Source organism: Diospyros lotus, chromosome 1 (genome assembly GCF_014633365.1).
Source record: "Diospyros lotus cultivar Yz01 chromosome 1, ASM1463336v1, whole genome shotgun sequence".
In the NCBI taxonomy this organism is placed as follows: Eukaryota; Viridiplantae; Streptophyta; class Magnoliopsida; order Ericales; family Ebenaceae; genus Diospyros; species Diospyros lotus.
This window is the reverse complement of record NC_068338.1, coordinates 14587021-14603832: the sequence shown is the minus strand read 5'-3', so window position 1 is coordinate 14603832 and position 16812 is coordinate 14587021. Positions and strand designations below refer to the sequence as shown.

Genomic DNA, 16812 nt, shown 5'->3' with positions numbered 1-16812 from the left:
TTGAGCATGTGAAATATATGATGATATGGTGTATTTTAGGCACCACTTAAATTGATAAATGGTTATGACTTGTGCATAAATTAGGGTATCATTTGCATTACTATTAGAGGACTATCTAGTAGATTCCTTGGTGACTCACAGCAGGAAAAGATCATGGTATTGTGAGGCTTGGCATGCCAAGGCCATGAGAGACACGGATAGTATGTTTCAGCACTGCTATCACGTGGGCCTTTATGATGATATTGTGTGATGATGATGTATGTGCCGATATATATACTTGTGTGCATGTGTATATAGGCGTTAGGCTAGTTTCTACTAGTGTGTCCTCAGAATCAGTGCATGCATCTCATACAAAAGTATAAGGGACTTAGGTGGTTAGGGAACAACTTATGGGGGTTGTCTTTAGGCACCTACTTTTTCCTACACTATGTTTTCCTTTGAAACCTCAAATTATTTAAACTTATGGTTCATATTTCCACTGTTTATACTGTTATTACGTTATTATACTCATGATGATCATCCTAGCATTTTATTGTATACTCTCCTAGTGGGCATGACATACCTTATACTCGCGAGTCCACAAGACTCACCTCGTTTTATTAAAAATATTTTCAGGAAATTCTCCTTTTGATTATTGGTCCAGCAGATCTTCTGGTATGATATCATACCCTCTTTTGATTCCGGATGTATTATAGGATGCTCTATGGAGACATACACGTATTGTAGAGTCTGATGTTTTGTCTTTTATTTTTGTTGGCATATAATTGTGCCAAGGGCCCGAGATACGGGATCGGGTATGTATTTTTTACAGCAGTGTGATAGATATTCTTATTTTGTACAGCTGCTGTATATGGAATATTGAGATATTATGTTGGAAGGTGAATTGGTATTTTATTCATGTTCTATGTCTTGTCAGTGGTATTGTCTTATTAAAATCGAGCTAGAGAAGAGGCTTACTAGTCCATTGTGGGGCCGTTGGGCCTAGGGATTAGTGCCGGTCATGACATATCAGATTTCGGGTCATGATAGGTACACACCAAGAGGGGGGGGTGAATTGGTTATTGTAAAAACTTAATTGAACTTGAATTTTTTTAAATACAAATTGAGGTTTTAGGATTTAAAACGTGAAGCATATAAAATGATAGATGTAAGTTTATAAAGATAAATATGTGAACCAAGTGAGGAATAATGAAATGTTTGGAAAGATAAATAGATCAAAGAGCACAAGTACAAGAAATACAAGGATTTATAGTGGTTTGGTTTAACCCAAGCCTAATCCATTACCTTAGCTCCTCACTAAGGATTTTGCAAACAATCCACTAAAACCCCCTACTTAAACCAAGTAGGTACTCTAGTTTAAGACTAAGAATTACAACCTCTTGCTTATACAAGCAAGCCCTCTAGCACCTAGCTAGGAATTACAACCCCTTGCTTTAACGAGCAAGTCCTCTAACACAACAAGATAGAAAAATAAAAGTGATACAAATGTAAACGAGATGCTAAGAGTTGACACTCTTAGTTACAAGTTTTCTCACAATGAAAAACAAGGCTTGAATGAAATAATACAAGTTAAAATCAAAACCTTGAAGAGAGAAAAAAATGAAGCACAATCACTGTAAATACAAACGAGAGTAACAGTAAGCTCAAATTATTTCATTCCTGTCCATTAGCCGTCTCTTGATCCTCCTTGAGTTGTATATATAGACTTCCCAAAAGATTGAAGAGAAATGTAGCCGTTTGGATTTGAAAAACTAGTCGTTGGAAGCTTTCTGCGAAAATAGATAGTCGACAGAAGACAATAGATAGTTAACAGATTCATAAATAAAACAAGCTATAGTCGACAGATAATAAGGCATAGTCGACTATTGTCTAACAAAAACTACTTATAGTCGACTATCACATTCACATAGTCAACAGATTCGAAAATATGAAAAAAAATTTGAATATCATATACAAACATAGTTGACAGAAGAAATAGCATGGTCAACTATCCTTACACAATAGTCGACAGAACAATAGGCATGGTCGACTATCCTTAAGCATATAGTCGACTATTTATGGGCATAGTCGGCAGATTGAAGCTTGAAAACATTACAACATATTTACATTTCTTTAGTTTAAGTAAATGTCCTCATTTTGTTTAATTTATATTTTACCTTCTATTTACTTTAATACATAAATGTAAATAAGAAAGTATCCCCTATTTGAATTTAATAAAAATATCTAAAAAATCAAAATCCATAAGAATAAGAAAGTAGAATTTGGGTTTTAGTAGAAACTTAGGATTTTGCGATTTTACCACCTCCAAGATATATACTTTCTATTTCTTGAAAAATTCGTTAAAAATCATTTTATCACTAATGAATGTTAGCTATTAAAATATCGGGAGTTAGTTTTCTAAAAAGAAAACATTTTCATGTATGTCTCCTTATAAAGTGCTAATCTTTCAGACTTAAAACAATATGACTTTGAAATCTCGATACTTGAAATTCATTTGTTTTTTATTCTCACAAAGTAATACTTGATATTGAAATTGATTTATATTGAAAACCACAACCTTAATTCATGACTTAAGGATTAAATAAAATATTATTTTTCATCATCAAAACTAAGTATACAAAAGTAAAACAACACCTACTTGATAGCAATCAACAAGATTTAATCCTAAGTAAGGGATTCTCCCAAACCAACATGAATAAAGGAGGTACTCTTTTCTAGGGTAAGAAATTCTCAAATTTCACAACTCCCAACATACTTTCTCTTTGGGTTCCTCATGAGATCGAAGTGGCTTTCTTGACAACTCTTAGGGCAGTCCTCACTATTCCTTTTTTATAGTATTCTATTACCTTATTCCATGTTTAAAGTAACCTATGATCCAAGTGTCATCCAATAAATATATTAGTGGTCAATTTCTTGCATTATCAATTTGTGATTGCAATATGGATTCTTGCATTGTGAGGCATTTGTGACTATGTGGGGTTTCTTTAATCTAGATTTGAGGTTCGATTTGTGCATTTGATATAACTTTTCAAATTTTGATGACGAATGAGATTGATATATTTGTAATTAAAGTTCACAAAATTAAAATATCATTGATAGTGTCAATAAAGGATCTATCATAATAACTAACGTGGTCTTAAATTTAGAAAGTATAATAGTTTTTTTTAGTGTTTTTTTAATGTACAATGATCAATTTATTTAAAAATCTAAAAGTATAATAATTTATTAAATACTTTGCCTTTAAATATTTTACCCCTACTCAAGAGATGATGACTTTCGTGTTCGGTGTTTCATTGCATAAATAATTATCCAAAACTTAATTAATAAACTCTATTATCCTATTCAAAAATAAAACTAAATACATAAATTTAAAATTTAAGATTTATAACAAATACAAATTCCTCATTCTACACACATGCATACACACGAATTGATCCGACCCGACCCTGCTGTGCACACTCTCAAACAAAATAAATGGGCCGAATAACATTATTTGAAATGTAATATACATCAAGTGTGGTCACCTGTCACTTGATGCCTGAGCCATTGAATTCTGCATATTGTACCAACGGATAATGAAAAGGAAAATATTACTTGTATATAATAAATGATCGAAATGATAATCGAAAGATGTCAAAATGAGCATCCATGAATTCCGCCACCAATTCTCTTTTTTGCCAAGTTCGTAGACATATTCTCTCCTGATGAAATCTGAACGGATTTCATCCATGGCTGCAAAAAATGTTCAATCTATAGTCGAGAAGCGCTTGAAAATCTTAGCAGTAGTGGTAGGTGGGGGCAACGGTAGATGCGACTAGTGGCTATGTAAGTAGAGGTGACGACGGTGAGGTGACGACGGTGCGAGCTGGAGTGCGGGTGAGGCGACAACCGTGATGGGTTTTTCAGAGACTCGAGGGTTTGGTGGATTTGGGATAAGGGTGTTATCGTTATTTTATTATATATGTATAAAGTTATATGTAAATCTTTAAGGAAATTCTATATGCAGCCACGTTTTTGCTCTTCGCCGCTATTAAAAGTTCAAATTATTTTTTCAGTCATGTGATAACTCTTTGTAGCTAATTTTTTTCCAAAAATACCCTTTTAATCACACATTTGAAATACAGATACATATATTCATATATACACAGACACACACGTATATATATATATATATGAAGCCGCGACCATGGCCGTCGAAGTTGTTGAGCTTCACAAAGCACACATACATATATACACACGCAAAATAACCATTTCAACATAAATTAATTTAACGCTTTTAAAAGTCTTCAATTAGGCAAACCTAGATACAAAACGACCATTTCAAAGCTCGAAATTAGCTATGCACCAATATACAGAACTAAAATTGCAAACAAACATACATATAAACCATGTAGCAAAATAAACAAAACCCGAAACCAAAACATAAACAAGATAACAAAAAGTGTACCCAGAAACGAAAACATGGAGAGAGAGAGAGAGAGATTGATTTTACTTATGGGCACTGCACTTATATTCCAAGTTAATGAGGTGCTGAGACGAGGAAGGCAAGGCGTTCTTTGTGACAGCTCCAAAACTCCTACACCCAAAACTTACCCTGCAAATTTTGGCCAACAAACTCTGCAAAAACCTCGTGACAGCCATTGATGATGCTAAATTGCTTCAACTGTATGCACTGTTGCTCAACACACACACACATATATATATACACACATATGTATATACAGGAAGCAGCGTCCATGGGGCGGCCATGGTCGCTGAGCTTCACGGCACCCCGAACCCTGGGGTTTGGGGCACTTGAAGGGCCCCGAACCCCAGCGTTCGGGGCCTACTGAAGGCCCTGAACCCTGGAGTTTGGGGACCTTCAAGCTCCCCGATGTAATACCCGAGAATGATTTGAGGTTATAAATAATATTTGATGAAGGGCATAAATGGACTTTGTGGAAAATAAGACTATAGGGTACACTAACGCAACTTTGGACGATCGAATTAGTCAGAGGGAGTACCCTGGACCCTAGATAGCCAAGGAAAATGATATAGTATCAACAAGTAATACGAGTTATGATTTTAGGCATCAAAAGAAGTTGGATCGGGAACGGTTCCCGGTACAGCTAAAAAAAGGCAATTGTGATTTAGGCTGAAATACCGAATTATCGTATGGGGCATCCAGGAAGTCAATGGAACCCAGATGAAGTTCATATTTGGCATATAGAGTAACCCTTTAGTAGTTTTTGGAAGAAACAAAAGGGTTTGTAGCTAAAACGAAGATTCGGGCCTAAGTGCAGTTTTTTTCGAAATTGAGAGAGGGAGATCGAAATGATATTTTTTCGGAATTTTAAAGAGAATGTTTTAGGATATTTCAAAGGGTTATAAAGATCTTTAAAGAGAAGTTCAGTTTTTGAGCCAGGGGCAAAATCGTAATTTTTGAGGTTGGGGTAAAAGTGTAATTTACCTAAAAATTAGAGGCATTAGCGCAATTAGTCCATTTTTCAGGGACTAAAATGCAATTAAAAATTAGCCCGGGGACCATGTTGAAAAGGGTCTAAGTGCAATTATCCAAAAGTTCGGGCCAAAGTGTAATTCTTGAAATCTTTTTACTAGGGGCATTTGGGAGATTCAGGAAAAAACTTCATAAATAACTTTAGAGATAAGGATGAAGTCTCATGATGACGTTAGAGATAAGATGAAGGCTCATGATGACTTTAAGGATAAGATTTGTATAAGATGTGATTGGATAAGAAAAGATTTGATTATAGAAGATTTACAATGATTGCAAAGAATCTTAGAAGATTTTGGAATGATTACAAAAGATATTATAAGATTTGGAATGATTATAGAAGATTTACAATGATTGCAGAGAATCTTAGAAGATTTTGGAATGATTGCAAAAGATATCAAAAGATTTGGAATGATTATAGAAAATATTAGAAGATTTGGAATGATTGAAAAAGATTTTGAAAGATTTGAAATGATTGCAGAATATATATTTCTTGGTGGCTAAGTTTCCTAAACATATAAATAGGGGCTCAAGGCTAAGGATTCTCTCATTCGAAGTTGTGATACATTTGTGCTAGACGAGAGTGCTTCGGGTTTAGTGGATAGAGGGTTTTTAAAGCATACGTGAGGCATCACACGCGTAGAACACTTAGGCAGCCCGTGAGGACCTGTAAGGAGGTGGTTTGGTTAAAAGACTTGAGGAGTTGCACGAAAATTGAGGTTGGGCACAAGATTCGAGGTGTTCTGAGTTTCGTTCAAGGTGAGTGTTCTACCTGAAAACTTGGTTTTAAGTTGTGAGTGGTTCTCCTCCAAAATTTGATTTTAAGTTGTGAGTGTTTGCCCCCAAAACTTGATTTATTGTGCTTGTTCTATCTGAACATATGGTGATTTCATGCAAAATGGTTTTATGCATTAAAATGGTAACCGGTGACGGTTGGATTTATGAGGGAGGTTTGTCCCTAAACGTTTTGAACTGTGCATTGCATTTTATGAATGTTGTTTATACGATGCATTGAATTGTGAATTGTGGCATTGTCTTGAGTTTTATGTGTAAGTATGGAATGTCAGCCTCGGATGTTGTCTGGATAGTGTAGCCATAATTCTCCAAGGGCGTGACGGAATAATAGGGGTATCTGATGCTGGTGTGCATGTCAGGATAGCCGGCTTGGTTTCCGTGCCAGACCGTTTGGTCAGGGAAGTTGCACTAGGACGACTAGGTGGTCCATACTGTGTTGTTCATGTGGGATGTCAGCCTAGGATGTTGTCTGGATAGTGTAACCGTAATTCTCCAAGGGCGTGACGGAATAATAGGGGTATCTGATGCTATGTGTGCATGTCAAGATAGCCGCCTTGATTTTCATGCCAGGCCGTTTGGCCAGGGAAGTTGCACTAAGATGACTAGGTGGTCCATGTGAAATTTTGGAGTTGGGATTGTATGGTAGTTCCTGGATGCTTAAGGTGGGAACGTATTCTGGTGAGATGCGTTGGCAGCTCCATTTAAGCTAGAATCGCGTCGCGTCGTCGTGTCGGTGTGGTGGCATAGCTTTTAGAGAAATTGCTCTTTTCCCGTGGTAGGGTTAAGCGCGTGGGAATTCTCTTGAGCTAGGGCTTATCGGGTATATTGGTTTATTTCATGTCTTGCATTATTCATGAAAAATGTGTTTTGAACTCTCACTTAGATGATTCATCATCTAATTTGGACTTTGTCCCTGGAATATTCAAACGTTCTAGGTGAAGGCAGCGGTGCAAAAGGGAAAGGAATCATCGAGGAGTGACGACGATTAGCGGATAGTTTACATTATGTCTTTTCAGTTATGTTATTTACTTTTGAAAACGTCATGTAAACATTGGTGCAACTTTATATATAAATAAAGTGGTTTCGGTTATGACCTGTTGAGGTTTCAATCTACCTTCCACATTTGTGTTGGTGAACCTGTCTTAATTTATTAATGGTTCATAATTGATATACTGAGAAGGTGTAACGGGATTTTCGGGAAATGGTTTTTGTGATGGGTTTTTGTTTGAAAAAAAAATTTATTCTCGGAATCTTACGTTACGTTAACGCTCCTAGGAATTGGGGTGTTACACCCGAGTTCCAGGGTTCAGAGGACGTGATTGATGAAGCTCCTTCCTCTCTCTCTATATATATATCTATATGTATGTGTGCGTATATATATATGTGTGTGTCTGTGTGTATATACATATATATTTATATTTGTGTATGCGGTGTAACTATTAATGTATATATATATATATATATGTGTGTGTGTGTGTTTGTGCATGCATGTGTTATTCTGCTGTTATTTATTTTTTTTTTTTTTGACTGAATTAAATTTGATATTTTTTTTTATTGTATTGTCTTCATTTTAGAAGGGATGGATGACGGGTAATTGATTAAGAGAGGAAATGGATGTGAGTAAAAATGAGTTTTCAAAAAATAATATTTTAAATATATTAAAATATAACTGAGAGGAGTAAAAACGTGATGGCTAATAAAATTTTCCAAATCTCTGTCTACACAGGCAGTATTATCCAAATGAAAATATCTCAAGTCTAATTTCATTGCTTGCTGACACACCAATGACCATTCCACCCACCTATCAACTTCGTTTATCACGTGCATCTCTCTCTCTCTCTCCCGCCGTGGCAGGTTTTCTATATAAGCAGATATGGAGGCATAGATGTCATCACTCAGGAAGCTGACGATATAATCCTTCAAGGAACAATGTTGAAGTCTCCGTCGGTGCTCAGGCCTGAGACTACTGTCCAAGCCCTAGCGCCATCCCGGAAGCCCTTCGTCTCGGGCACCGGCGGCGCATCCCCGGCCATCTGGCTGAAGCCCGCGTTCTCCCGGAGGAGCAGGGGCTCTCGGGTTCGATGCGTTCCGAGAACCATCAAGGCCATGGTAGCCACTGCCGCCGAGGAGCAGGCCACCATTACCGTGAAAGGCGAGGTGACGGTGAACTTGACGGTCGGAGGGTTCTTGTCAAACCTGACTCTCAGCCGCGGGCTCGACGACATAACTGATCTGCTCGGCAAATCGATCCTCCTGGAGATTGTCGGCGCAGAGCTTGATCCCAGTAAGTAACTTTACATTTTGCATAGAAATAATCGTTAAAATCTCGTGTAAATATTCATCACAATTTCTATAACTTTCTTTTTTTTTTTTTTGGGGGGGGGGGGGGGGGGGGGGGTTCAGACTTATAACGAGTTCAACTTTTTTGATACGAGATTTAAATATAAAATTATTTATAAATTTTTAATAAAATTATAAAGAATTAATCTTGTATAAATACCAATCAAATTTACATAATGGTTAATCAATATTTTCAATCACACTTAAATCATAGGCGATGAGATTATTTTACTGAGCATAATGACTTTATATTCATCAATATAAATTTACTTTAAAAATTTCACTTTCATATAAATTTATTATTATAAAATTACACACATCTTAACCTAACATAATAAAAATATAATATTCTAGTTTAATAATAAAATATCATTACGATGATCAAATAATCACAAGTAATATCAAAAGCAATCATAAATAAAAGCATAATAAAAAATATTCCAGGACAACAAATCTAAGCAAGAAAACAAATTTGGCTGATCAATTTGAAGCTGGTTGGATCTAGGTCAAATCTGGATAATATCTTCCTTAATGGCAAAAATTGGAAGGATGGAACGGCGACAATAATTGTCAAATAGCAGCAGCAATAGTCGATGATGGCGGCCAATGATAGCAGCGACGGATATTGAAAATAAATTACGAACAAATTATTAACCATACAAACAAACACATAATTTATTATAAAAAATTTAAATAAAAAATTATAAATAGAAAAAACAAAATTATTATGATAATATCGATACAATAATAATGATATAATTATAATTAATTTTAAAATATTAGGTATTTATTTATAAATTTAAATTATCTATAAATATATATAAGAATTTTTACTTTGATTAAAAGATGAAGTATAAAAATATTTTTTTAAATAAAATAAATTTAAATTTATAAAATAAAAAATTTAAATCACAATCAAATTTAAATTGTGGGTAAAAGTGGTAACACTTTATTCTGTCAATCTCCGTAACTTTTATCTGTGCGCAGTCCTTTGAATTATTAAATGACAGCATAATTATGAAATGACAACACTACACGTTATTCTGTCAACATTTACTGTCCGAGGACAAAAGTATCTGTGAGTCTTTGATTTTTGAAACAACGACCTCCACACAATATATATATAAATAAATTAACTTTCTAATCGTGCCTTGCTTAATCATGTGTAAATAGGGATCTTTTGTGGGTTTTAAAAGAAGGGAAGAAATATTATCCATGAGATTGAATTGACTACACTACAAGGCAAAGCGCCAAATGGGGCCAGTGATGAATAAAGATGTCGAATATTCCACCTTAAAGTTATAGAATTATTTTCAGACGTAATTTTTTCTTTTGTATTTCTTATGCTGTTTGGTTCATAGAAGAAACTATTTTTATATGACAGTAAAATTTATTTTTGTGATTCCTAAGAGAAACATAAATTTTGGATCTTTTCTGTACAGGAGAAAGAGAGGTAAAGAACAATATATATGCCCAGATCAGCCTACATATTTCAAGTAATAAACAGACAAAATTGTTCTTACGTTCCATACGAAATTATAATTTATGAAAGGAAAAATCTAAATGTTAATATATATATATCTATTATCTAACCGAAGAAATATATAAATGATTTGTTTATATTAAAAAAATCACGATTTGAACGATGGAGACAATGAAATGATTTCTACGTCTAGCAGAATTGAAAAAAACAAACCATTATAAATGTTCACGAGAAAAATGGTCCATGCAGCAGCACGTACCCAGGTAAAGAAAAACGAAGGACTAACGGGAATGTATATATAGAGGTCCCCTTCCAAGGAACCAGAAGAGGACAGAATGGCAAACAGCGACTAGGGTTTTCCGTATTTCTGGGAATCTTCATCATTTACTTTTCTTTTCTTTTCATTTCTTGTTCAAATATATATATATATATATATATATATGGTTTGCCAGAAAATCAAGAGGAAATTAATTAACTCTAACAGTTTATCGTTAATTCAGAGACGGGATTAGAGAAGAAACCAATAAAGGCATACGCGCATCGGGTGAAGCAAGAGGAGAATGAAGTGACGTATGAATGCGAGTTTGAAGTTCCACAGGAGTTCGGGGAGATTGGGGCAGTGCTGGTGGAGAACGAGCACCACAAGGAGATGTTTCTGAAGAAGATAAGCTTTCATGGCTACCCCGATGGCCCCGTCAATGTCACCTGCAATTCATGGGTTGCCTCCAAGTTTGATAACCCTCAGAAGAGAGTTTTCTTCACTAACAAGGTAGGTACCCAGCTCGATCCATTCTTCAAACTAGCTCCTAATTATTGGCTTTTACTCTAAATCTGGCGGGCCTATTATAAGAGGTGGTTTTACGTACCGCGTTTAATAGATAAATAAATGGTCACAATAAGTCTCACTTCTAATTAGCAATTGACTGAAAATGGTTGCTCAATGGGTCTCATTTTTTTGAAAATAGTTGCTCAAGTAGAGCTTAATTATAAGCCCCTGAAGAGCTTTTAAAAGATTTAATAACTATTTGGTTACACGGGAAGAGCTTATAAGCTGCTAGCTCTTAACAGTTTTTTTTTTTTCAAAACTAGTACCTTTAGGTTTTTCTTTTAGAAAGTTTAAAAGTTGTGGAAAGAAGTGTTATTTAAGTAAATCCGTTGTCACTCCAATAGTTCACAAATTATACACTATACTAATATCTAAAAATCTATGCAAACAGTTGGTAAAAAAATTTGATCACTTATCGGACATGTGAGATAATTGTAACCTACCAAATAATACTCGAGAGACAAAACCACACATTTTTCAATAAGTAATAAAAGGTAACTTTAAAAAATAATATATTTATATATATATATATAGTGTGACAATAACAAGTAATCAAAACCATAGATTTGAAAGCTATGTTGGCATCTTAATAAAAGGTAACTTAAAAAAAATAATATATATATAGTGTGACAATACAAGTAATCAAAACCATAGATTTGAAAGCTACGGCCATATCTTAAATGCTTGTATTTGAAATGATTGTCCTTACGTGATATTTGATACTTGTACTCTTATTTATGTATGAAATAATAAATTTTAAATTAAAAAAATAAATTATAAATCAGGTCTTTGATTCTTATGTAAAGCGAGAATTAAACTCATAATTTATTTATTCAATCACTTAAATTATATTTTAGGGCCTGCAGCACTTAATGTAAAAAAAAAAAAAAAAAAAAAATCTGCTAGCTATAGCGCCTTAAATGCCTGCACTTGATGTAACCAAAAAAAGGTTCTGCTGCTAGCCAGAGCGCACATGTTGATGGGACTGAACCATGGCTGGTCCTCCTGGGTCCACATAGTTGCAAGAAAACAGTGTTTGTCATTATTATTGCAAACAATAATAGACATGCATATTTACAATAATTAAATATGCAATGCAAAAAATAAATTTGTTCATATATTTTAATATTTCAGGATTAGGCTTATGCTACAAGTTTTTAGATTTTTTAAAACAACAAATCTTCAATGTTCTTGTTGTATGATTGTCACCAAAGCAACCACTAACAATAATGGTGTAATTTCCACATAGCCCAACTCATGGATAGTATATATATGAAGAGAGACTTATATTTTTAATTGTATCTAAATTTGTAAGAAGAGGTACTTATTTATAATTAATTGGTAGTATAGCTAATTGACTTTCTTATTTATCTCTAATAAATGAACAAATGAATTATATTTCTAATAGATGCATCACTCAATTATTGTAAATAAAAAAAATAATTAGATGATTTATCTATTATTTATTTATCTCCTTCAAATACAAGATATTTATTATTCAAGTCCATGTGTCTGCCTTTATATTTCTAACAGTTATGCACACAGTTTAATTCATCTATACTGAATTTAGTTTCTCTTAATTAGAAAAAAGTATATAAAATAATGTGGGGGCATGTGTTCGAAGCTAATTAAGTGAATGCTAATCTAAAACGATTGGTTTATTTATTAAAAATATTCTATATATGTCACATTCAACATAACAAATTAATACGACATAAAACTATACCCAAATGAAGTCTGTGAATATTTGTCCACTTGACTTAATCTCTTCGATGTAAAGCTGTTTGAAGATTATGTAACTCAGTTTAGTGATTGTTCATATGCAGTCATACTTGCCATTCGATACACCAAGTGGGTTGAAGAAGAAAAGAGAGGAAGAACTCCAAAGTATTCGAGGCAATGGGGAAGGAGAGCGAAAGAAATACGACAGGATTTATGATTATGACATGTATAATGATCTTGGTAATCCAGATAGCAAACCAGAACTCAAACGACCCCCGCTTGGCGGCAAAGAATATCCCTATCCAAGGCGATGTAGGACAGGTCGACCGCGCTGCAAGACAGGTAAAAGCTAGCCAGAAAGTACATTTTATCACGCTTTTGGTTATTCCATCTTCCCATTCTTACCTAGTCGAAGAATAAAAAAGAAAAAAAAAATTGCTAAGACACCTACAATTATAAGTATTTCTTTTACCTGACTTTGTTGTTTTTTTCCTCTCCTCCCTCTCCTTATCTTCTCAGTTGCCTGTGAGGATGCAACTCCGAATGGGCAAAACTGTTTCAAGAGGAATTAGAATATAATTTCTTCACCATGTATACTTTTAACAGAATATATTCTTTATCCTTATAAAATAGATGGGATGCATCTATTACTAAGTCTATCTTAACCTCATCCTCCAACCAGCATAAATAAGAGGTTAGCATGAGTGATAGTTTGTATATAATTAACACTAGCTTTACAGATGATAAATGTATATAATACATTTACGTGCAGATCCCTTTTAGGTTTTTTTTTTAGCTTTACAGATGATAAATGTATATAACACTAGCCAACTTTTAGGTTTTTTTTTTATTTGAACATTCTACCAATAATACTCTAACTGTTATTAGTTTTATATATATGTGCAGATCCCTTGTCGGAGACAAGGAGCAGCTCGGTTTACGTGCCAAGGGACGAGGCATTTTCAGAGATAAAAGAGCTAACGTTCTCAGCAAAGACTGTATACTCAGTGCTTCATGCACTTGTACCATCGCTGACCACAGCCCTCTTAGACTCCAAACTCGGTTTCCCACACTTTAAGTCCATAGATGCATTGTTTGATGAAGGGATTAACTTACCTCCTTCCAAACAAGGTTTTTTAAGGAATATCCTACCGAGGCTTGTCCGCTTTATCAAGGAGACAGAGAACGATTTGTTGCTCTTTGAGACCCCCCAATTGATGGAGAGTGAGTCTCTCTCTTCCTCTCTCTCCATTGTCAAGTATAATAAATAATACTAAGCTTTAATTCTATCCCGCTTTACTTGAGAATTAGGTACTTCTTATGAAATCTCGAACTCTCATTGATGTTAACATATGTGGCATGGTAGGAGACCAATTTGCTTGGCTTACGGATGAGACATTTGCTCGTCAGACTCTTGCTGGTCTAAACCCTTGTAGCATTCAATTAGTCACCGTAAGTTACGAAAGCACTACTTCATGTGTGCCATGACATAAATCTAGCCTTAGTAATTTGATGATAAGCTTGTTTCACTAGATTTTTTTTTTTTTTTTTAACTTCTTAATAATGACAATGCTAAAATAAACAATGTGACTATTGGTGCAGGAATGGCCTTTGAAAAGCAAGCTTGACCCCAAAGTCTATGGCCCCCCTGAATGTGCTATCACTAAAGAGTTGGTCGAGAGGGAGATCAAAGGTTACATGACAGTTGAAGAGGTACCACAACATCAACTATGGAAAAATTAAGAATTATGTATATCATTATCAATCAAATATTGATTGGTATCATTTCCTATGAGTTTTTTTTTTTTTTTCGTGCGAAAATCCTATAAAGACATACAAAAACCTAAAACAACTGGGGACGTGCAGGCCATAAAACAGAAGAAGTTGTTTATTCTCGACTATCATGACTTGTTGTTACCTTACGTGAACAAAGTAAGAGAAGAGGAAGGGACAACACTCTATGGATCAAGGACGTTGTTTTTCGTGACACATCAAGGCACGTTAAGGCCAATAGCCATTGAGTTAACTCGGCCTCCCAAAGATGGTAAGCCTCAATGGAAGGAAGTGTTCACACCCTGCTGGGATTCTACCGGACACTGGCTTTGGAGGCTGGCCAAAGTTCATGTCCTTGCTCATGACTCTGGTTATCACCAGCTAGTTAGTCACTGGTGCGTGGTTAATTAATTATATATATATATATGTATGTATCCTTTTTAACTCCAATAAATGTGATTCACTTTCTAAATCAAATTAAGACATGTCACTTGCTTTTGTTTCATTTGTAGGCTAAGAACTCACTGCGCCACAGAACCTTACATAATAGCCAGCAACAGGCAACTTAGCGCCATGCACCCAATTTACAGGCTATTGCACCCTCATTTTCGGTACACCATGGAGATCAATGCCCTGGCTCGTGAAGCCCTTATTAACGCAGGTGGCATTATCGAGAGTGGATTCTCACCAGTCAAATACTCCATGGAGCTTAGTTCTGTTGCATACGATCTGCAATGGCGGTTTGATCACGAGGCACTCCCAGCGGATTTAATCAGCAGGTACCTTATTTGTAATGGTCTTCATAACTGAACAAAAGTTTACTGGGGTAGCTAGTTTCATATGCATCAACCTTCACTATACATTTTTTGCTTAAGAAAGTAAATTTAAAATTTCATCCTAAATGACTTACATTAACAAAAATACTATTTTGGTGGCACCCTTTTACAAAACAATTAAGGATATAATTTTCCCTGTGCATATTACCTTATTTAAAAAATAGAAAATTATGAAAGTGTTCTTATAACAATAAGGGGAAAAAAGTTGAAAACATCCAACACCTTCCAAATACAACCCTATCGAAACCAGCAATGATAACCGATACTTATATATGGACGAGATCTTCTATACCATAATAGATCGACTAAAAACATAGTACTAAAAAGATGCAATAGTTGAAGCATTAAAACTTAGCGAAAACATGTTCATGCTAATCTACCGTAATCTCTGGTGCATGTTACCCTTATACTTACCCTTATAATTATGGTTTAATTTTGGTCCATTTTACTAGGGGAATGGCCGTGGAGGATCCAACTTCTCCACATGGACTAAAGCTAACTATTGAGGACTACCCCTTTGCAAGTGATGGTCTACTTCTATGGGGTGCAATCAAAGAATGGATAACAAAATATGTGGGACACTATTACCCAAACGCAAGTGCCGTTGAGTGTGATGAAGAGCTTCAAGCCTGGTGGACTGAAATTCGAACAGTTGGGCACGGGGACAAGAAGGACGAACCATGGTGGCCAGTGCTGAAGACTCCGCAAGATCTAATAGGAATTCTCACTACTATTATATGGGTAGCCTCTGGTCATCATTCAGCTGTCAATTTCGGCCAGTATACATATGCAGGCTATTTCCCAAATAGGCCAACCATTGCTAGGAACAAAATGCCGAATGAAGATCCAACTGACGAAGAGTGGAACACTTTCATGAACAATCCCGGACTTACGCTCTTGCAATGCTTTCCCAGTCAGGTTCAAGCTACGACAATTATGGCCATCTTGGATGTGTTATCAAATCATTCTCCGGATGAGGAGTATATTGGAGAGGAGTTGGAAGATTCATGGGCCGAAAATCCAGTGATAAAAGCAGCATTCGAGGAGTTTCATGGGGAGTTAATAAAGATTGAAGGGGTAATTGATGCTAGGAATTTGGATAAGAACTTAAAGAATAGATGCGGAGCCGGGATGGTGCCATACGAGCTATTGAAGCCATATTCGAAGCCTGGAGTGACGGGAAAGGGTGTTCCAAACAGCATCTCAATCTAAAGAAGTGAGTTTATTTTGCGTATTTGAGCACCCATGGTAATAGAAGTAAGAAATGTTTCAACCAATCATCCATATGGTGTTTTCACTAGCGCTTGAACAAATTTGTATTTCGTCCAGATGTTTCAACCGATCATCCATATGGTGTTAATATTTAGAAACAATTCCCTAGGAACAACGAATCTAATAAATAAAGCCTGAAATAATGGCTGATTATGAACACAAGACATAATTATTCCTTTTCTATTTCCTTTATTTTTTGGCTGAGTTACATTGAATGGGAATACCACAAAGCCAAAAAAACAAAATAAAGGATGCAAACCTGTATCAAATC

The 16812-nt window shown here is 35.2% G+C and overlaps 1 protein-coding gene across 2 annotated transcripts in view; it reads left to right on the top strand.

Annotated features, from left to right (window-relative positions):
* Positions 1 to 8077: 8077 nt before the first annotated feature.
* The window catches only part of LOC127805033 (linoleate 13S-lipoxygenase 2-1, chloroplastic-like), a 29378-nt gene continuing 20643 nt past the window's right edge, over positions 8078 to 16812 (top strand). The window contains exons 1-9 of one of the 2 annotated variants that reach the window (XM_052342201.1): positions 8137 to 8573; positions 10613 to 10881; positions 12765 to 13002; positions 13567 to 13884; positions 14027 to 14112; positions 14263 to 14373; positions 14527 to 14828; positions 14946 to 15212; positions 15722 to 16703. In XM_052342201.1, coding sequence (XP_052198161.1) covers positions 8219 to 8573; positions 10613 to 10881; positions 12765 to 13002; positions 13567 to 13884; positions 14027 to 14112; positions 14263 to 14373; positions 14527 to 14828; positions 14946 to 15212; positions 15722 to 16481 — 2706 coding nt within the window. In that variant the 5' untranslated portion in view covers positions 8137 to 8218 and the 3' untranslated portion in view covers positions 16482 to 16703. Of the gene's footprint in view, positions 8574 to 10612; positions 10882 to 12764; positions 13003 to 13566; positions 13885 to 14026; positions 14113 to 14262; positions 14374 to 14526; positions 14829 to 14945; positions 15213 to 15721; positions 16704 to 16812 lie in introns of those variants that run through there. The other variant, XM_052342209.1, reaches the window with a different exon arrangement.